This window comes from Mus musculus, chromosome 15, assembly GCF_000001635.26.
Source record: "Mus musculus strain C57BL/6J chromosome 15, GRCm38.p6 C57BL/6J".
NCBI classification, from domain to species: Eukaryota; Metazoa; Chordata; class Mammalia; order Rodentia; family Muridae; genus Mus; species Mus musculus.
In genome coordinates this window covers 71,813,138-71,832,737 of record NC_000081.6, presented here as the reverse complement: position 1 = coordinate 71,832,737, position 19,600 = coordinate 71,813,138, and the positions used below count along the sequence as shown (strand labels likewise).

The window sequence follows — 19,600 nt, the reverse complement described above, 5'->3', positions numbered from 1 at the left end:
TGAGTTCTTTTTTTTTTTCTCTCAGCTTTGCTACTTTCTTTTGGATTCAGGTGGCCCGGGATTGCACTCTCCTCTGACATCTTTGGCATCTTCTGAGACCCTATGTACTTTTCTATAAAATAAACATCAAGGTTATAATATCCTCATCTAGAGCTGAGATAGCTAGGGTGGAGGGACTAGAGAGAAAATCACAGTTTTTGTGAAGAGAAATGTAAGTCACAGGACTTTCTAGAACCAAGCCACCCCCAACCCTCTTTCCCTGCACCCCATAATGCCTTATGAGTGTTTTGCTCTATGATTTCTTCTTTCTTATTACACACACCCTGTCAACTTAACTCATCAAGAAGGCCCACAGGGAGTACCATAGTGGCAGCTGTTGTAGATAAATAATAGAAATCAAGATACAGTTGCAAAAATGGCCTGCATTTCAGGATGCCAATTCCTGGCTCAGAAACCCCTTTCCAGACTCTAGGGGTTGGGAAGATACCTGGGTGCTGTTAACTGAACATGAGGCTGCTGCTACACAGAGAGATGTATGTGAGGTGCCTTTGTGTCTGTCCCTCTTTCTCGCTAATCTTCCCTGACCTAATAAGCAACTTGAGTTTATCTTTCAGGGAGAAGAAGGCAAGCAGGGCAGAGATGGAAAGCCAGGTCCCCCTGGAGAACCGGTAAGGGACTCTACACTTGCTTCATGCCAAAACCAACCGTTCTCAGCTCTTCTGAGTTCTCGAAGGGCTCATCTGATCCGGACACACAGTCTTGTCCTGTGCACCACGTCGCTTTCTTCTCATAGTTCTGCATGAAAAACAGCCCTGCTTTGCAGCTGGCAAAACTGTGGATAAGCTGACCAGCCAAACTCACATCATGGCCTGGTGACAGCCTAGGAATTTCACATTCAGGCCTCCCAACCTTTGCTGCCCATGTAGCTTCAGTCCTGTGGATATGGAGGGAATTTAGGGGCAAGTGGGAGACACTGGCTCCTGGTCATGGAAGCTGTCTCCCACATTTATGTTTAACATCTGGCCTGCAGGTGTTTATTGCTGCTTTTAGTTTTCTTTAATGGTATTCTTTAGGAACCCCAAGTGAAATGGGAAGACAGAGAGCTCCTGAGTTGTCTTGGTGGGCTCGTACCTGGATGACTTATCTATGACCTCAAAGTCCTTTCCTAGGGCTTGGAGATGTCTCTTGCCTGGATTCAGGGCTTCATGATATTGATGATGATGATGATGTCGCCAACTCCACAGTTTCTGGCATTACCCTTGTCTTCACAAATCTAGAGCTATTGTGTGGCTCAGTGGAGTGCTTTCCTATCATGAAGGTCCCCAGGTCCACTACAGCAAACAGAAACAATGCAGCACAAAACAAAATAATACCCAAGCAAATCACATGCTTGGTAAGGAAGATAAAGGGCTGCAGAGATAGGGAGAGACCTGAGTTCTGCCCTCACCTCCCTAGTTACATAACAGAAGTGAATCTATTTCAACACTGGGCATTTCTAAGAAGAATAAAGGCCCCACCCATGGAAGGATGGCTTTGCATAAAGGGAATGGTCAGGCGACTTTATACTCCATAGTCTTTTTAGTTACTGTTTGTTTGAAAGGTTTATTTTTCTTATTATTCTTATTTCTTATTTTTCTTATTATTTATTGAATTTGCCTGTTTATTTGTGTTTGGGTGAGCAGTGCATGGGCAAAGATCAGAGATCAGCTTGCAGAATTGGCTCTCTTATATCATGTGGGTCCCAGAGATCTAACTTAGTTTGTTTGTCTTGACAGCATCCACCTTTACCTGCCAATCATCTCGCTGGTCCCTTTTCCTTCTTTTAAATTAATTGAATAGTCAACTTGATTAATTATTAATTAATGTGTATGTTCCTGCATTCGTTTATATATACTATGACTGAGCAGTGCCACGAGGTGAGGCAGAAATTGGCATCATATCCCCAGGAATTGAAGTTACAGGCACAGTTGTGAGCTACCTGATGTAGGTACTGTTAACAAAACTCTGAGTTTTCAGAAGAACAGCAAGAGCTCTTAAAAGCTAAGCTATCTCTCCAGCCAGATATTTTAATATTTTAAGTCAATGTTTATATATTATTGATAGAACTAAATTTAATATAAAAATGAAATTATTTTATGACCAGTACCAGCAATAACAAAAGCAACAAAGTGCCTTTGGATGCTGGAGTTTCTCCTCATCAGCTGTGTGACCTTGAGCAAGTCGAATAGCCTCTCTGAGCTTCAGCCTCCTTCAGTTAGGTGAAGGGTAATATACAACTTTCTAGAAGTCGTGGATCAAATGAGGTGAAGAGCGTACAGCACACCAGGTTTATCTAACTCTTAATTATTTTAGTGAGGTTCTCTTTGCGACTGCTCTACTTTTATGCCTGGTGAGGTCAGAACTGTGGAGTCTTTACAGCCACTAAGTGGGATTATATAAAAGGTTTGGTTTTTTTTTTTTTTTTCTAGTGAGGTTCATGGTCCGTTTAATTTGCTTGGCTATAAACTATTATGACTCATTCCAAATCTCACACGGCTTGCCCGAAGCACCTTCTTCATCACTTTATACTGTTTGTCAGTTGCAACAGCCCAAGTTTACTGCTGAGGGGAAGAAAAAAAAGCCTTTCCAGGAGAACAATGTAGGATGCTCTGTGGAGCTGCCCAAGGAGGCAGATGGCAGACAGAGGGTAGAGGGATTGGGAGGGGTGCACAGGGATAGAGATGTTTTGGGGTATACCTGGGGCCAGCCAGACCATCATTGCATTTTCCAATTAAACCTGGGGTTACAGATGTTCTTGTCCTTAGATGAGGAAACTTGGGATACACAAGGGCTGATAGCTAGACCAAGGTATTCCAGTGGGGAGTAAAATCTCTGGGAATGGAATCTCTGAGGCTGACACAGAGCTCAGTGCTCAGAGCTGAGGGCCATGATCCACTTTTGGTCTGAATGACCATGATTCCTACAGCACAGGGTCACTAGTCTTTGCTCCATCGGTTTATTGATTGCCTGCTCCAGGGACTGTCATTGTGATACAAGACGAGTCCTATTCTGGGCAAGCAAGGATCATACAGGAGATAGCCGGATCGTATGGACCAGGTCATACACAGTGATTTCACAATAGTAGTGGGACTCTGGGACCCTGAGCTATGCCTCCCCGAGCCTTTCTTATGGCTTGCTGTGGAATTTCACTGAAGCGTCATCTGATATTTTATTTCACTGAGATGTGTTAGGAGGAAGTTGGCAAAGATAGGTGGAGTCTGGGATCCCCTGAGATCTTGACACAGAGACTCTGATGCCAGGAAGGAATCCTACCAATTGAAGCCCCTATAGATGAGGAGACAAATGGGTCATGGGGAGAGAAGGTCACAAAAGACAGACTGATGAGCAGTGCCTCCAGAGGCAACTGATATTCAGTTTCTCTCCTGAGAACATGTAAGGAGCACACTGAGAATATCTGTATCTTCCAAAGCAACTGGGGTGCCCTTATGCCCAAGACTGGGGTATGAGGATAGGGAATGGGAACCAGTGGTACAAGGCTCTTCTCCACATTGACCCATTGTCCTAAAGGGCCATACATGGAGAAACAGACAGATGGACAGACAAGAGGTTGATGACTGCCCAATGGATGGATGAACATTTCAATATATAAATTAAAAAGATAGACATTTTCAATTGTCCATTGTTTAATTTTTTAATAAGATATGGTTGTGTATCCCTTGTTGTTTAAGAAGAATTACAGTTTCAGTTATCATATCAATTATAAGCCTCATACTGTGTCCTTGAAAAGATGACCTAACCTCCCTGTGCCCCATGTGGTTTTCCTAAGGAGCATCTTTCATCAGTTCCCAGTGAGGATCCATCATGGTTCCAAACATCTTAGTTGTGTCTAATGCAGGGATAACCCTTAATTGATACTGGCTGTTTGTTTGCTAGTAACTGGGCTAGTACTGATGATCACCTTGATTAGGGGGCAAGGCCTGAGCCCTACAAAGGTGGACCATCTGAAAGTTAAAGCTGCAGGAACAGATGCAGAGAGGAAATGGCAACCCAACACCTGGATAAGCCAGGGCAGAAAGCAGCAAGAAAACAACTGCACAGCCAGCCTTTGATCCCTGGTTTTGTCTGAAATATCTCTAAATCTAAGAATGCCCCGTCCTTCTCTTCTAATGGGAATCCCATGAAAGTCCTCAAATTTTACTTTGTACAAAAACAAGATGCAGGGAGTTTAGAGAGGACCATGTTTTCAAGCTAAGGTGAAAAAAGATCCCAAATTGGCCCAGTTGACCATCCAACAGTCCCCTTTCACCTCTTTCTCTGCATCCTCTCCCCCAATTTTAAGCCTTTTGTCTGGACCTCATCTGCCTTACTTGATGTCTTGGTTCTGTCTGGCAAAATGGCAAACTGTGGGCAATAATTTTATGTAGCGAGTGCGTCCTTTTATTTGTTTGTATCTGAGTACCTGGGGTGTGGAAAAGGCTGCATGAATCGGATCACAGGCCTCTGTGAATGGTGTCACTGGGGGCCCAAGCAGAGCCCCTGCCTGGGTGCCAGGACGCTGAGGTATTCTTTAGCTTTGTCCTTAGAAGCCTGGTAAAATAAAATGCCTTTGATCTTCAATGTGCCCATTGGAAAAGTGTAATGGTTCATAGCCACCTTGAAGTGCTTTTATGAGTCAAGTCATTAATAACTAAGATGGTTTTATAGTTTCTCATCAGGCACAGGCACTCTGACAGTGAAGGGGCCCTGTGAATGATTCATCGAAGGATAGGACTTGAACTATCATCACCACAGGAAAACTAGGAATACATCAGGCCTGAATGTGGAGACTGAACTAGAGGAAATACATTAGAAATGCTAGAGTCAGGGCTGATAGCGTGCTTGGCCAGAGGCATGTGGGAATGGGGTGGCATGCCAAGCAGGCACAAAACATCTCAAGATCCTGAAAATGGGAGACTGAGTATTTTCTTTTCTTTTCTTTTCTTCCTCAATTCAGGGCAAGACAGGAGAGCCAGGCCTATCAGGAGCAGAGGGAGCCAGAGGTCCACCGGTAAGTGCAGGCCCCATGCCATCCCCAGGAGAGCTTGCAGGGTTTCTGAGTTACAGAAACCTGTGTCCCAACATCCCAACATTCTGGTGCTTGTGTAACCAATTCTGTTTTCTCTGCAGGCCACTCAAGCTTTTATCTCCCAGACTATGAGCCATCTCATGCTAATTAACGTTTTCAGCTTGCTTCATTATTTCTCTCTTTATCCCAACTTCCATGTTCTCTACTTGGAATAACTGAAGGAAAAACAAGGGTGTTTTGTTTGTTTGTTTGTTGTTGTTGTTGTTGTTTTGATTGATTAATTTTGTTTCTTTCTTTTCTCTTTTGGGAGACAGGGTTTCATGTAACCCAGGCTGGGATTGAACTCACTATGTCACTGAGGATGGCCTTCAACTTCTGTCCTTGTTTTTGCCTTCTATTTGCCTACACTACTCTGCTGGGGTTCGCAGTGATGGTGATGGGGCTCCAGGACCCTGTGCATGCTAGGCAAGCCCTTTCTCGCCTGCACTACATCCCTAGCCCCTTCCTCTAGTGCCCTCACTAATGCTGTTCCAGTTGTGTAAGTCCATTCTAAGTGTCCATGATAGTGATGGCCATACTAGGAAGAAAGTCCAGAGTTGTGCAAGGATGCACCTAAGTTGTTCCTGATTCTACAGCCGAGTAAAGTACAGCCAACGTTTACTCTATTTTCATATTTAGAATTCCTTGAATGAACTATAACCTTTCCATATGATTTCCCTTTTATATTAAAAGTATATTTTATACAATAAATCCTGATCATGTTTCCCCCTCCTTCAGTTCCTCCCAGCTCCTCTCTACCTCTTTACCCACCCAAATCCACCCTCTCTTTCTCTCTCATGAGAAAAGAAATAAGTAACTATAACACTCTAAACAAACAAACCAGAATGGGGAAAAACAAATGGGGGAAAAAGACCAAAGAAAAAGCATAAGAAACATATAAAGATGCAGAAACACCCATCTATACACATAGAAATCCCATAAAAATACAAAATCAGAAAATATATAAATAAAAGACCTATAAGATTAAAAAATGGTCAGAAAGCATTATAAAGGAAAAAAAATCCCTACAAAAAATTACTGATTTTATTTCATGCTAACCATCTACTGCTGGGCATGGCCACCCTAAAATGTGGTTTGTATACTCAGAGGCTTCATTGGAGAAAACTAATTCTTCCTTTGCAAGAGGTCGTCAGCTGGAGTCAGTGTCTGTATTAGAGATGGAAACTTTTGTCTACTTCCCCTCTTAGTGTTGGGACCGCCATCTTGTTTAGGCAGTGCGGGCCATGAGGTTGCTGCCACAGTCACATATGTGTCATCAGCTCTTGTGTCTATATGGCCTTGCTTCTTTAGTGTCTTCTATTCCCTCCGAGTCTTACAATCTTCCCAACTCCCCATCTTCAAAGATCTCTGAGCCCAGAGGAAGGAATTTGATGGGGATATTCCATTTAGAATTGAATGTTTCAAGGTCTCTAACTCTCTGTGGGTCTTTGTATTTGTTCCTGTCTACTGTAGGAGGAAGCTTCTCTAATGGTGGCTGAGCAAGACACTGTTCTATGAATATAGGAGAATGTCATAAAGTTCCTTTAACCGAACAGTAACATTTGGTTTTCCCCTATGTCCATGACCTATTTATTCTCAGGTTCTTGGCCATCTGAGCAGTGTCAGGCATGGGATCAATCCCATGGAGTGGACTTTAAATCCAATCAGATAGTAGTTGGTTACTTCTACATCTTTTCTTCCACTATTGTACAAACATATCATGAAAGCAGGCCACCATGGTAGATCAAAGGATTTGTAACTAGGTTAATATTTATCTTTCTCCTCTGGCAGTGTGCAGAGCACCTTCCATTACCATGAACATTATTCCATAGAGATGGAGGCTGTAGGTAGGGACCAGCTTAACTTCTGTGTGTTCAATAAGTTGTGTAGGTTTGTGGTTGCGTAGGCCTCTTCAGCAGTAGAGACTTACCATCAGTTTGTGGAGAGAAATGAATAGCCTTGGGGGTTTCTATAGAGCACCTTTGACCAACACCTCAATTAGCTGTGACCCATTCCTGGTACTGCAGATTTTGTTCAGTGGTGATAGACATCTAGTTGGGGTTTGTGTCCTCCAATATTTGGTGATTCCATTCATATTTTTTCAGATATGCATATATTCTAAGAGGAACCTACTATAGTATGTTTCTGCATGACCCCTCAAAATGGTCCTTAGTTTTAGGGGTGTGTTCCTATATATTCTCTGTTACCCCATTCCCCTTTTTCTCTTCCCTCTCTTTTCAATACTTCCATTCTAGCCACCCCCAACTCCACCCCATCAATTTATAACTATGTATTCTATTTTCTCTTTCTCAGGAGATCCTTCCTTGTCTGGAATTACTTACTTCACATCTAACCTCAATGGTTATATGGATTGTAGCTCTATTTAAATCTATATCTAGTTATAGCACTAAACACAGGCAATTTTCTGTAATAAAGTGTGTTAAGATTTTAATTTTAAGTGCTTTACCTCTTCATGCTGCTGAAATTTTAATATAATTCCTTAATTTTTTCTAAAAAAAAGTGACGATACTTAATGAAAATCCTGAAATCCAATTATCCATAAGTCAAGAAGTAGCAGGATCAGAACACTGTCTCTTGTTTCCTTCGTGCTATTTTTCTTTTGAAAAAAAATCAATAAGTCATCTGGCTACTATTCATTAAGGAAGAAACAAAACATGAAAATCAATGTTCATTTCCCCCAATCTCCCTGCTTTTCCTGTGTACGGCAGGAGGAGCCCAGTCACAGGGATGAATGTTCTGGACCACAGAGACTAAAACCACAATCAGCGGCTGGTTGTTTTCCCTAAGACATAATTTGATAGTCCCATTAAGTCCTTTCATAAGGCGTTTTAAATATGGCAAATGGTTGTCTACTGTGACTCACAGTCTCTTCTCTTCTAACTAAGTGGTTTGGATAATGATGTTCCAGTTGTATCTGGTGGCTCCTGGCTTACAGGAATCAGTGAGCTCCTTGTCAGCTGGAGAGACCCATTTGCTGGGATTTCCTTAGAAGTTAGACCCACTTCTGTACCAGGAATTTCAAGGTGCGGGTACAGTTTAGAGACTGAAGCTAGTAAGAACCAGTCCCCTGGTTGGCTTCACTGAGCCAGAGCAGGGCTTTGAAGGATGGCATGAGTTTGAAGAGACATATACCCGAGTCCTTTCATTGTGGTTTCTTGATCAAATGGGGCTTTTCTGGACCTCTGTTTGCTACGTAATGGGAATCACAGCAGCTGTCACAGCTGTGCCACAGCTATAAATACTAGCAAAGAGGAGGGTACCTATGAATTCTGTCAAATGCCTGGCAGTGTGGGGCTCCCTAGTTGGGGCTTTTGTCCTGAGTTTATGGGTTGAGAGGAAGTTAGGGTCCCTTCCTTGGCGCCAGCTGGTCGTGGGACTCTTATTCAAAGAAGGTTTTAGAATCTTGCCAAGTTCTGAATAGTTGAAGGACTTTGCTTTATTCATTCCGGACAGTGAGTCTACAGAAATGGGTCTCAGCCTCATGCTCATATGTGGTAATACAATCCTAGTAAAGAGATGTGAAGCATCCCAGTCCCCAGGCTTAAGAGGAGAGCAGAGCCTTGATTTATAACCCCAGCCCATGGTCTGCTCTGAAGCATCAGATTCAGGGGCACAGAGGGTATCTGAAGATGGTAAAAGAGAGTTAGACAAGATAATATTTTTGTTAGCCATAGTAAGGGCTCCAGTGGCAAATACACTTTCTGAGGTGGCATAGAGTGGTTGAAACTGAACCTAAGTCTTACATGACTCCATACCTCTTTTTCTCCTCCCCTCCTTTACCTTTCCTCATCAATGGCTACTATGTTCTAACAGTTCACTGTGTCATTTCTGAACAGATTGCCATTGAACACCATTTATAAGTTAGGTGAAATTCTCATACATGTGGATTGAGGCTTCTAGACCACTGACCCTACTGGGTCCTAGAGGGACCATATTCTGCCACCTTATACTGATGCCTCATCCTCTAGAGCACAGAAGATTTAATATTCTAATCTATCATAGTAGCTGGAGATACACAAGCTGCAGTTCTCAGTTGTAACCTTAATACCCTGGAGCGTCTTTTAGGATGGAGTTCTCATTGGGCTAGCCTTGCTCTAGGGCTTTCTCCTCCCTAGTTGTGTCTTCATTTGCTTGTGTCATCAGATGAACTTAGAATAGAACCTTGGGGATGCACTCAGGTTGTAATGAGATTTAATCCCATGAGCTCTCTGTCTTCCTTGTGTTGAAAATGGCCATGGAGGGGTGTCCTCTCTGTCAGATGGATTTATATGTAAATCATGGTACCTCTTCACTATTGGAGTGATATTCAGGACTGAACTTAGGTTTCTTTATAATGAGCACTTTTAAAGTTTATGGTTATATCACCATGCAAAGTGGCACCCCATATAGAAGACCTTGCTTCTTGGTTCTCCTTCCCCCTTTTCTTCTACCCATTCCTGACACCCCAAAACTGGCAACAAGCGAGAGGCAATAGGGTGAGCCAAAACTTGAAGATGGGATGAAGCAGGACATCTTCATGACCCTCTGCCCTTTTGTACCCTCTGACTCGTTTGATAGAGTAATTTTGTTGGGAGCCGTGCCCACATTCGCCGTTACAAGATGGCGCTGACAGCTGTGTTCTAAGTGGTAAACAAATAATCTGCGCATGTGCCGAGGGTGGTTCTCCACTCCATGTGCTCTGCCTTCCCCGTGACGTCAACTCGGCCGATGGGCTGCAGCCAATCAGGGAGTGACACGTCCTAGGCGAAGGATAATTCTCCTTAATAGGGACGGGGTTTCGTTTTCTCGCTCTCTTGCTTCTTACACTCTTGCTCCTGAAGATGTAAGCAATAAAGTTTTGCCGCAGAAGATTCTGGTTTGCTGTGTTCTTCCTGGCCGGGCGTGTGAACACGCTAGTAACATAATTTCACAATTTCATCATATTTCTTCCAGGGCTTCAAGGGACACACAGGTGATCCTGGCCCACCTGGTCTGAGGGTAAGTAGGTGACACTCACAAAGGAGAAGATTCCATGTTTTGCAGTCTATCACCTTGCTGCTCTCTATTCAGGAAAGAACAAAAGACATACTAGCATGGTGTCACAATGGGCTTTACAAATGGTCCCCGACCCCCATAAAACAAGCCATGGTATTAGGCTTAGTTCAGAAGAGCAACCTGGTCAGAGGTTAGGGTGACTTTCCCAGGGCATAGAGAATGTGTATGTTAACACATCAACTTTATCTTAGATGGGGAGTCCCTAGAGCCTTTTATTATGCTTTAACCATCCCTTCCAAATACCTCAAATAAAAGAAACTGATGGGCTAATGGTTGGATTCCTTGAGTATAGTGGATAACTAGGACAGAATTATGTTTTAGAGAAGCTTGGGATAAGCAGGTAATGGGGGGCTCAAATAGACTGACCCATCACCTAGCATTCTTCCTGCCTTCCCTGTTGAGGAGACACTTGGGGCTTCACATATTCTCCTGGGATCCAGAGTTCTGTTGCAGAGGCTGCCATGCCCGTTAGGGAGCACTTGTGTCTGACAGCCCTCTTGTTCTCTGTCACTCTCCCACACTTTCAGATGTTTTATGTTCAAGGTGGCCTATAGCTTAATCAGCCCTGTCTCTAACAGCAGTTTCTTATTCCTAGGGAGAACCTGGCATAGCAGGACCCTCTGGAAGGGATGGATCACCAGGAAAAGATGTAAGTTGGGATGCCTTGGCCTACAGTGATTGAGAAACACAGGAGGGGCACCCAGGAACCCTACCATAGGTGGCAGTTCTCTGAAGGATGTGGAATGCCACATAATTGCTTTTCATTGAGACATGAGCTTCTTCTATTGCTATGGTTGACCTGTATCTCACAGCTGATGGAGATTTTTCTGGGTTCATCTGATTTGTCTAGTGTCCAGTGATGGTCCAGTTGGACCTACCTTACCTGATTTGTGAGGCATTTCATGTTTTCTCCCAAATTGTTTCTCCATCTCTTGATTATTTTGTTCTCACAGTAATTATTAATCCCTTAAACTTGTCACCACCATTGATATCAAGACTTGCCATTACCACTATCATCACTGCTACCATTATGGTTACTGTTGTTATGGTTACCACCATTATCAACACTACTGTATCACATCCCCATCATTATGACTAATACCATCACCATAATCGCCACTGCTATCACTAAACCATCGCCAATTATAGCACTTTCATCATCACCATCATTATCATCATGACCACCACCAACAGCAGTGGTGGCAGTTGCTGTTACTATTGCTGTTTGGGCTGTCTCTCAACTTAGACATCTTGGATGTCTCTTACTTTTATTTGGTCTTGAAATTGGGGCAGAGAAGGTAAAGGTTTTCTCTGGAAGGTACAAATGAGAATACTGTGATCTAGAGGCTCAGAAGTAGAGGGGGCCATCCTGGAGCTACTATTTGTAGCTCACCCTCTATGCCCATTCCCCAAGACTTGACTAACTGCACATGGCATTTTGCAAGGTGACCTGACATTGGGTATATCGATTGTTCTAGGAATGGGAAATTTGTCAGATACATGGAGACATGGTCATGAGGTCCCTAGTAGTCTCCTTCTAGACCTTTACCTCTTTCAAGACTTTCATGAAAACTTACATAGCAAGTGGACTCCTCTTGTGTCTCCTGATGATCTACCTTATTGGTCATTCAGATGATCTGATAGAAGAAATTCTTTGAGAAAGTCAGTCTGGTTCCCTTGCTCTCTCCTAGCTCTTTGTTGTGGCTAGTTTTGTGTCAACTTGATACATGCTAGAGTCATCCAAGAGGAAGGAATCTCAGCTGAGAAAATGCCTTCATAAAGTTGGGCTGTAGAAAAATCTGTGGGGCATTTTATTAATTAGTGATTGATGTGGGAAGGCTCAGCCCATCATGTGGTGGTCCTGGGTTCTATAAGAAAGTAGGCTGGAACAAGCTGTGAGGAACAAGCCAGTAAGCAGCACTCCTTCATAGCCTATACATGAGAGTTCTTGCCCTGATTGCCTTGGGTGATAGACTCTGATAAGGAAGGGTAAGAGAAACACTTTCTGCCCTGTGTTGATTTTGGTCATGGAGTTTTATCACAGCAATAGTAATCCTAGCTAAAACATGGTTAGAAAACCAATCCAGTAGGTAGAACTTGTAAGGCTGCCTGAGACAATGTATGGGTTGGTGGTGCTGTTGGTAGCAGGCTTCATTCGATAGTGAGCCTGGCAGGAATGGTTCCAGATTATTAACTAGTAAATCTGTCAGTTTGACTTCTCTTGGTTTGAGATGTGACCACCTTAAACCACCAGGGAAACACATGAACTATGCCTGAGCTGGTAAATGAACACACCCATTTACAAATGTGAACTGGAGAGTGTCTCCTCATCTGGGTAAAGCAAATTTATGCAAGTTAAGAGTCCTTGGCATTCAAAAGGAACTATCTAGACACACCACTGGTTTCCTGGGTCTGTTGGTGAAATCTGATCCAAACTGGGCCATTGTCATCTTTTCATGAGGCTCTATGGTTTTATGACATTTCTCTGTTCCAGGGTGACACTGGACCTGCTGGACCACAGGGTCCCAGAGGAACAAGGGGACCACCGGTGAGTTTTGCTTTGAGAATAACTTGCTGCACAGTTCAGCTGAACTGTTACCATAGTGATGTTTGCTTGTTTCACTGTGGTGTGGATATCTGCATCATTTTAACATAATGCTCTGTGTCCTAAAGGATGCTAAACAGCCACTATCTCTGCCCTGAATGTCTTATATGTACCCCAGGGCGACTTACTGACAGTCTACCCACAAGAATTTCAGGAACTGGCATGCTTCTAGTTTGGGGACATTGCACAGATTTATATATGTACCAAACATGGGTTTTCTAGAAATACCACAGTTGATAGCTTCTATAAAGAAAGATTTCCCCTTTGTTTCTGGAGGCCAGAAGAAGAAGATTAAGGTACCAGTTAGGAAAGATAGTATCTCTACATTTCCAGTTTCTTAGCATTGGCTGACTATAATAACATTCTTCAGCTAAACTTCGTCTTCTTGGAATGTTCCTCCTATGTGAAGTGTGTGTGTGTGTGTGTGTGTGTGTGTGTGTGTGTGTGTGTGTGTGTGTTTTCCCTTTCATACAGGCATAGGTCTGGTGAATTGGTCCTATTGAATTAAGGTTCCAACCTATTATACCATAAACTCACATAACTCATTACATCTCTGATGATCCTATTAACCAAGTAAAATTCTAACGGCATTTTAACATTAACATTTTAACATGTGAATTTAACCCATAATATTCCACAAGTTGGTAAATATTTGTGGTCTTATCCATTCCCATTTGTGCACCTAGGCAAATCCATAAAGTATGAGCAAAGATAGATATTTGGATACCCCATGCTATGTAAAGAGAAAATCTATGGAGACCCATGAAATGAAGCTGTGTTTGTAACTTAGCATACTATGAACAGGAAACTGCTTTTCATAGGTAGGCATACACACTCTAAAATGTAGATAGAAGGTATGTATACCAGAACAGCAATTTACTGACATTGTCAAGTGTGGTGTTCCATGGATCATTTTAACGTGTAGCTTTTTTTTACACCTGTTACTGTAGTTTGGTTGCCCCAGTGCCACTGCTAATGTCTAAGTGATATGCTATGCTGTGACAGTGGGATGGATATGATATCACTCAGAATCATCAACTTTTCAGCTCTGCTGGATTCTTCCAGGGCCACTGCTAGACACATGGTCAACCAGTGTTATGTGTGCCTCAACTCTGTTACGTAGGATCATGTTTACAGATTGATTTCATTTATGTTGTGTTGACTGTAGATGTTTATGTAGCCCCAAACATTCATTTTGCTCTTTTTAAAATCTATAGTCATACAGGAATGGGAAAAGCTCACATGATTACTACCTCACAGCCACTGGCTTCAAAGAAATATGGAAGAGTTAACTGCATGAAACATAGATATAATCCAGTTTTCACCCAAGACTTCTGAGTTATGAAACTATGTTGTTAATCTGTCAAGGCAAAGACAAGAAATGAAGATACAGAGGTGCTCATAGTTTACCCAAGGTCACACAGCTAGTCAGCAATTTAGCTGGCTTTTGGACTTAAGGAGTCTGGACGAACAGTCTGAAGTTTAAGACACTACCTTAAATGTCTATGAACTAGATTGTCTTGCAGAAACACTGTCCTGCAGGAAGGAGCTTGAAATGAGTATAGAGATCAGAAGCTTGGGAAGATGACAATAGCCTTCATTTATGAGCATCATAGTATCCAGAGGGGCTTCTTACTGACCGGTGATAGATAGATGATAGATAGATAGATAATAGATAGATAGATATATAGATAGATAGATAGATAGATAGATAGATAGATAGATAGATGATAGATAGATAGATAGATAGATAGATGATAGATTGATAGATAGATAGATAGATAGATGATAGATAGATAGATAGATAGATAGATAGATAGATGATAGATAGATAGATAGATAGATAGATAGATAGATAGATAGATGATAGATAGATAGATAGATAGATAGATGATAGATAGATAGATAGATACATGATAGATAGATAGATAGATAGATAGATAGATAGATAGATAGAGATAGATAGATAGATAGATAGATAGATAGATAGATAGATAGATAGTTAGAAATAGGTAGATAGATAGAATGTGGTTCTATGACTTAGAAAGGTCCCTAGTCCCAGTACCAAAAGACCAATTTCAAGGGAACAGGTGGACACCAAAAACTAGTGTTGGTACCATGTTCTAATATCTGGTGACCCTCCTCCTTCTGCAGAGAGAGGGACTACAGGGAAAAGCAGGAGAGATATAATTTCCATAGGGATGAGCTAAACTACATATTTTTAGAGAGACACAGATGGGTTGGTGGGTGGAAGGAGTATAGGGAGGGGCAGGAGGCAGCTCACTAAAAGGTCTGAGTATGCCTGTCAGTCAGAACTAATGCTCAGGCATTTCCATTTCTGCATTCACGAGCTGAGATCCCAGACAGAACCTGGACATTCTCTGTGCCTCTATTTCTTTATGAAGTAAGATTATGTATGCTATGTGGTTTCTTGGTATGTCTGGTGAGATGGGGTGCTTGAATACCCATGGTTTCATGAGTACGTTTTAGGGAAAAAACAGAGGCTGTGTTTCTGGTTACAAACCTACAAGCCACCTCCTTAACAAGGACAGTGAGGTATGGGATGGGCTTAGTACTAAGCTCAGAACTCAGTTTTTTTCTCTTCTCTTGGATGTGTGCCTTAACATTTCGGTGCCTCAGTCTCTCTACATGTAAAATAGTGATGACATTTTCATTTGGTATGAGAAGTTAATGATGTATAAGGGGAGCTGGTATGTAATGTAAGAGCTACCTGGGCAGGGTCAGCTGAAGGCTGTTGGCTGTATCAGGTTTTGAGGATGTTGGCACATTTATGAGTACACAACTCAGTTACTAGGCATCATTCGAATCTTGCATTTCCAGGATTAACACTGAAAAGATTTCTTTGATGTTCTTGTTTTATCATCATCACCATTATTATTATTATTATTATTATTATTATTATTATTATTATTATTAAACAGAGAACCTCAATGTCTGTCATTCACTAGATGCTGGGTCTATAAGAGCCACAAGTCACAGACTCATGGCAGACATGTGAGCTGAGCACAGAGAGAGAGCATACTGTGGCAAGTCTGGTGGGCAGAAGGTGCTGAGCCTTGGGTGTGCATTTTAGGCAATAGGGATTTATTTGGGATTGGAACAGAGTAGCTAGGAGAATTGTGCAGCTTCCTGATATTTTCTCTATAATAGATCTTTCTGTGAGTGTGTGTTATGGTTGATAAATGGCATCATATAGCCAAGGCAGAATTCTAACTCACTATGTCAGCTGAACTTGATGTTTGAATACCTGATCCCCTTGCCATTTCCCCAAAATGGCTGAGATTACAGGAGAACACCACTGTGTAAAATCTTATTGAGAAGTATTTGCCAAAATTATGAATATTCACAAAATGGATGTCAAATTAGAGAATATTCGGTTCAAGGCATTTTGTCCTAGAACCCATAGTAATGGATCCTTTCAGTTCCTAACTGCGTGACAGTACATGCCAGTGTTTACCCTGGCCTCCTATATCTTTGTGCTTTCATGTACTCACTTAGATTTCGGTAAAGCTCTAGGGGAGGGGTATGCAATGAGAAGTGCATGTGACCTGTTTCCTCAGGCACGCCTTATGATGTACACAACTATTCCTGAGTTGGGTTGTGTTTTATGATTGTATTTTTCATAGCCCAGCCTATGACTTGAAGAATGAATGAAGAATGGTCTTGCTCTCACTGTGGTTCTGTGGGTACCAGTCACTGAGTTAGGCTATTTCATGCCCACAGACTCATTTAATTCCATAATAATGTTATGAATTAAATATCATAGGCTCCTTCTACAAGTTGAAAAACACTGTCTACAAGATGAAGTGGTTTTCAGAGAACCATGGCAGCCTGAGTGAGAACAGCCTGTGTAATTAAATTGTCCACCTGCAGTTGAGTTTGTTCTAGTGCCCTGCCTGGTGATGCCCTGGCCCTGAGTACTGGCAGGGTCAACATTTCTATTTCTCCCACCAGGGCAGCAGTGGATCACCTGGATCTCCAGGAGACCCTGGCCGTCCGGGAGCCCTAGTAAGTATTCATCGCCAGCTTCCTAATGGTGTCAGAGCAAGGGTCTCATGTTACAGGTGATTTTTTTTTCCCATCCTGGAAAGCACCAGAGAATGAATCAATTTTCAAATGATACAAATAGTCTCAAAACCAGAGAATCTGGGCATGCAGCTCTTTAAAAGTTTTCCATACATTTGATGATATTTCTCAATGTCTTCCACCTGAAACTTGAACACCTCCAACTAGTCAATGTCAAAGATGTGCAGTAAGGTTTCACAGTGAGTATCTAATGATAGAAATAAAATGTAGGGTCAGATCAAGCCTTGCCCACATCAGTGGAACGAGAGTGGAGGCTCAGGATGGGAATTAAGATGGTAGTGATGGGTGGAGAGGAAGAAAATTCAGTGGTAGGTAGTGAAAAGAATGTGGCAGATAGATTTCTAGGCACTGATTAGTTTCTGGATCTGAGGTTCATGCCAGGTCAGTGAGGAGATGCAATAGGGCAGATGGTTCTTCAATCGATTCTTGGCTACAGTAGGTTGAACTCTGGGTATGGATTTCATTCTTGCCTAGCCTGCTTGTACTTTTATTTGCTTAGATTAAGATCTATTCAGGAGCCACTTGCAAGTATGAAATGCTATTTATAAATGTCCAGGACACTGAGGTAACCAGTGCTTTCCAGATAATTTTCAGGTAGTATCCAGAGTGACCAAAAATCCACAAACCCCAGGATGCCTAGTCACACTGGCAGAGACTATCCCACTGGTCCAGGGACAACTACAATGAGTGTCTATACTTATGACAATTTTAGCAAACTATCAGAAACTCCAATGTAGGATCTGTAATTCCTACTGAAACAAAATATACATGGTAGGGATGGACCCTGAGGGTATATCTACTCAGGGGAGAAGCTAGCCCAAGAAGGAGCTGACTCACTTGTGGGCACTTTGTGAAAAACTAAGCCATTAGGCTCAAAGCCATTAGACTTCCTCCAAAGGCTGCAACCATCACACCAGGGATCTTAACAGCGTCATGGGAAGCAGTGTCCAACCTCAAAGAGGCTGTACACATCTAGATAGAGGTGCTTCTAAGGAAGCATTCTTAGATGTCACTACTTGAATGGAAAGGCTGTTCTCTGCTAGTGGAGATTAACACCCACCCCCAATCCATCTTCCTTCTCTCTTCCTCAGTAATGATACCAAGTTTCCCAGACCCCATGTCTCTTTCTGACACATCATCTCTCCAGTTCAGGGAAGGGGTAGGGGCTTCAGGGCTCCACAGCTTGGGAATGTTTTCAAGTTTTGGAATCTGGTGGTACTTGACACCTGTTTTAATTAATTCCCTGTTTTTTTCTTCATAGGGCCAGAAGGGAAACAAAGGAGAAAGTGGCAGCCCAGGACTTCCAGGGTTTCAGGGTCCTCGTGGACCTCCAGTAAGCAGAGAACCCATTGGGTCCAAGATGTTGGGCTCTAGGTCTAACCTTGAGTTTCACTACTGTCCTTTCCAACTCATGACAGTGCAATTTTTTTCATGCTATGATGAAATGGTATGGGGTCAAAGTGCATTGTGATGTAGGAGGCCGTTAAAGGTTCACAATTGACATTTGCATGGGATTCCAAAGCCCACGACTCTTATTATAAGGCCTTAGGAAGCTCATTTAACATCTCATTGTGGTGGCTATCTCCTTACTCAAGTGCTATGACAGCTCATTGGTATTTATGTATTGCATGTGAGAATCCACTAAAGGACTGTGGTAACACACCCAGCCCACTGAACTACTCAATAAGTAAAGGTGACTGCAATGATCTCTGTAGGTGTCTGTGGTGGATAGCACTGATCATAATGGCCATGGAGCTTGAAGGATGCTTATAACAATTGTAAGGATGAACAAGTTTCAGTCACAGGGTCATACCATGTAGGTGATTGATTCAAAGCCACAGTGTACATTTGTACCTGTCTGGAGCTTTAGTCTTGGTCCTCTGACTCGACCTTATAGAGTATATTGGAGCTATTAAAGGGGTAATGACGACTCATTCATAGCCACACTGAAGCCATGCACTGTTCTTCAAACCCTGGCTGGCACTGATGGATGGCAATAGTTCTGTGACACCTCAAATGGAAAATGGTCCCATATTCCTGAATACCCCCTCTAATTTAATTCTTCCCTTTTTCCTTCCATTGTTTTAAAAAAATATTAATCATTTTATTTGTTTACATTACAAATGTTAGTCCCCCTTCCCAGGCTTCCCTCCGTGACCTCCCTACCCAACCCCATCCTCTTTGCCACTGCTGATCCATCTGTAGCAGAGGATTCTGCCCTTTTCATATGATCACTGGGACAGCTGGAATCAGGTCCACTGTTCTCCACTTCTGATCTGTGGTCCAACATGTACACAGTTTGTCCATTCACTTCCTTGGATTCCTCAATTGCTCTGTTTTCCAGTGCTTGTTTATAGTTTGGCTGCCACTGAGTTGCCAAGTACCTAGGTTTTTCAAAAATTAAGCCTTAATCGTAGAAACAGATCAGTTCTCCGGCTTTACTACATGCTAGGCACCATACTTTACCTATCTCAGTTAAAATAAGTATCATGGTAACCTATGTCATGGATGAAGTGGCTCTTCTTAATGTATAGATGAATAAATTGAGGCACAATAAATTTAAGGGATTAGCAAGGGAGTCATTAATATCATACAGCCAGTCAACAAAGGGATCCATTGAAAGTTGGACTCCACCATCTTTTTGGCATCTTACTTAACACATTGTCCCCTGATGATAAGAGTGGCTCCCTTCCATGAGACAACTGGTAAATCTGGCTTCTGAAGACCTG

General features: G+C 42.4%; 1 protein-coding gene across 5 annotated transcripts in view; it reads left to right on the top strand.

Moving 5' to 3' along the window:
• The window catches only part of Col22a1 (collagen, type XXII, alpha 1), a 355,185-nt gene that overhangs the window by 318,242 nt on the left and 17,343 nt on the right, over nucleotides 1-19,600 (top strand). For all 5 annotated transcript variants that reach the window (XM_006521382.4, XM_006521381.3, XM_006521378.4 and 2 more), the window contains 7 exons: nucleotides 615-668; nucleotides 4,994-5,047; nucleotides 10,058-10,102; nucleotides 10,755-10,808; nucleotides 12,654-12,707; nucleotides 16,740-16,793; nucleotides 18,133-18,204. In XM_006521382.4, the coding sequence (XP_006521445.1) occupies nucleotides 615-668; nucleotides 4,994-5,047; nucleotides 10,058-10,102; nucleotides 10,755-10,808; nucleotides 12,654-12,707; nucleotides 16,740-16,793; nucleotides 18,133-18,204 (387 nt within the window). The remainder of the gene's footprint in view (nucleotides 1-614; nucleotides 669-4,993; nucleotides 5,048-10,057; nucleotides 10,103-10,754; nucleotides 10,809-12,653; nucleotides 12,708-16,739; nucleotides 16,794-18,132; nucleotides 18,205-19,600) is intronic.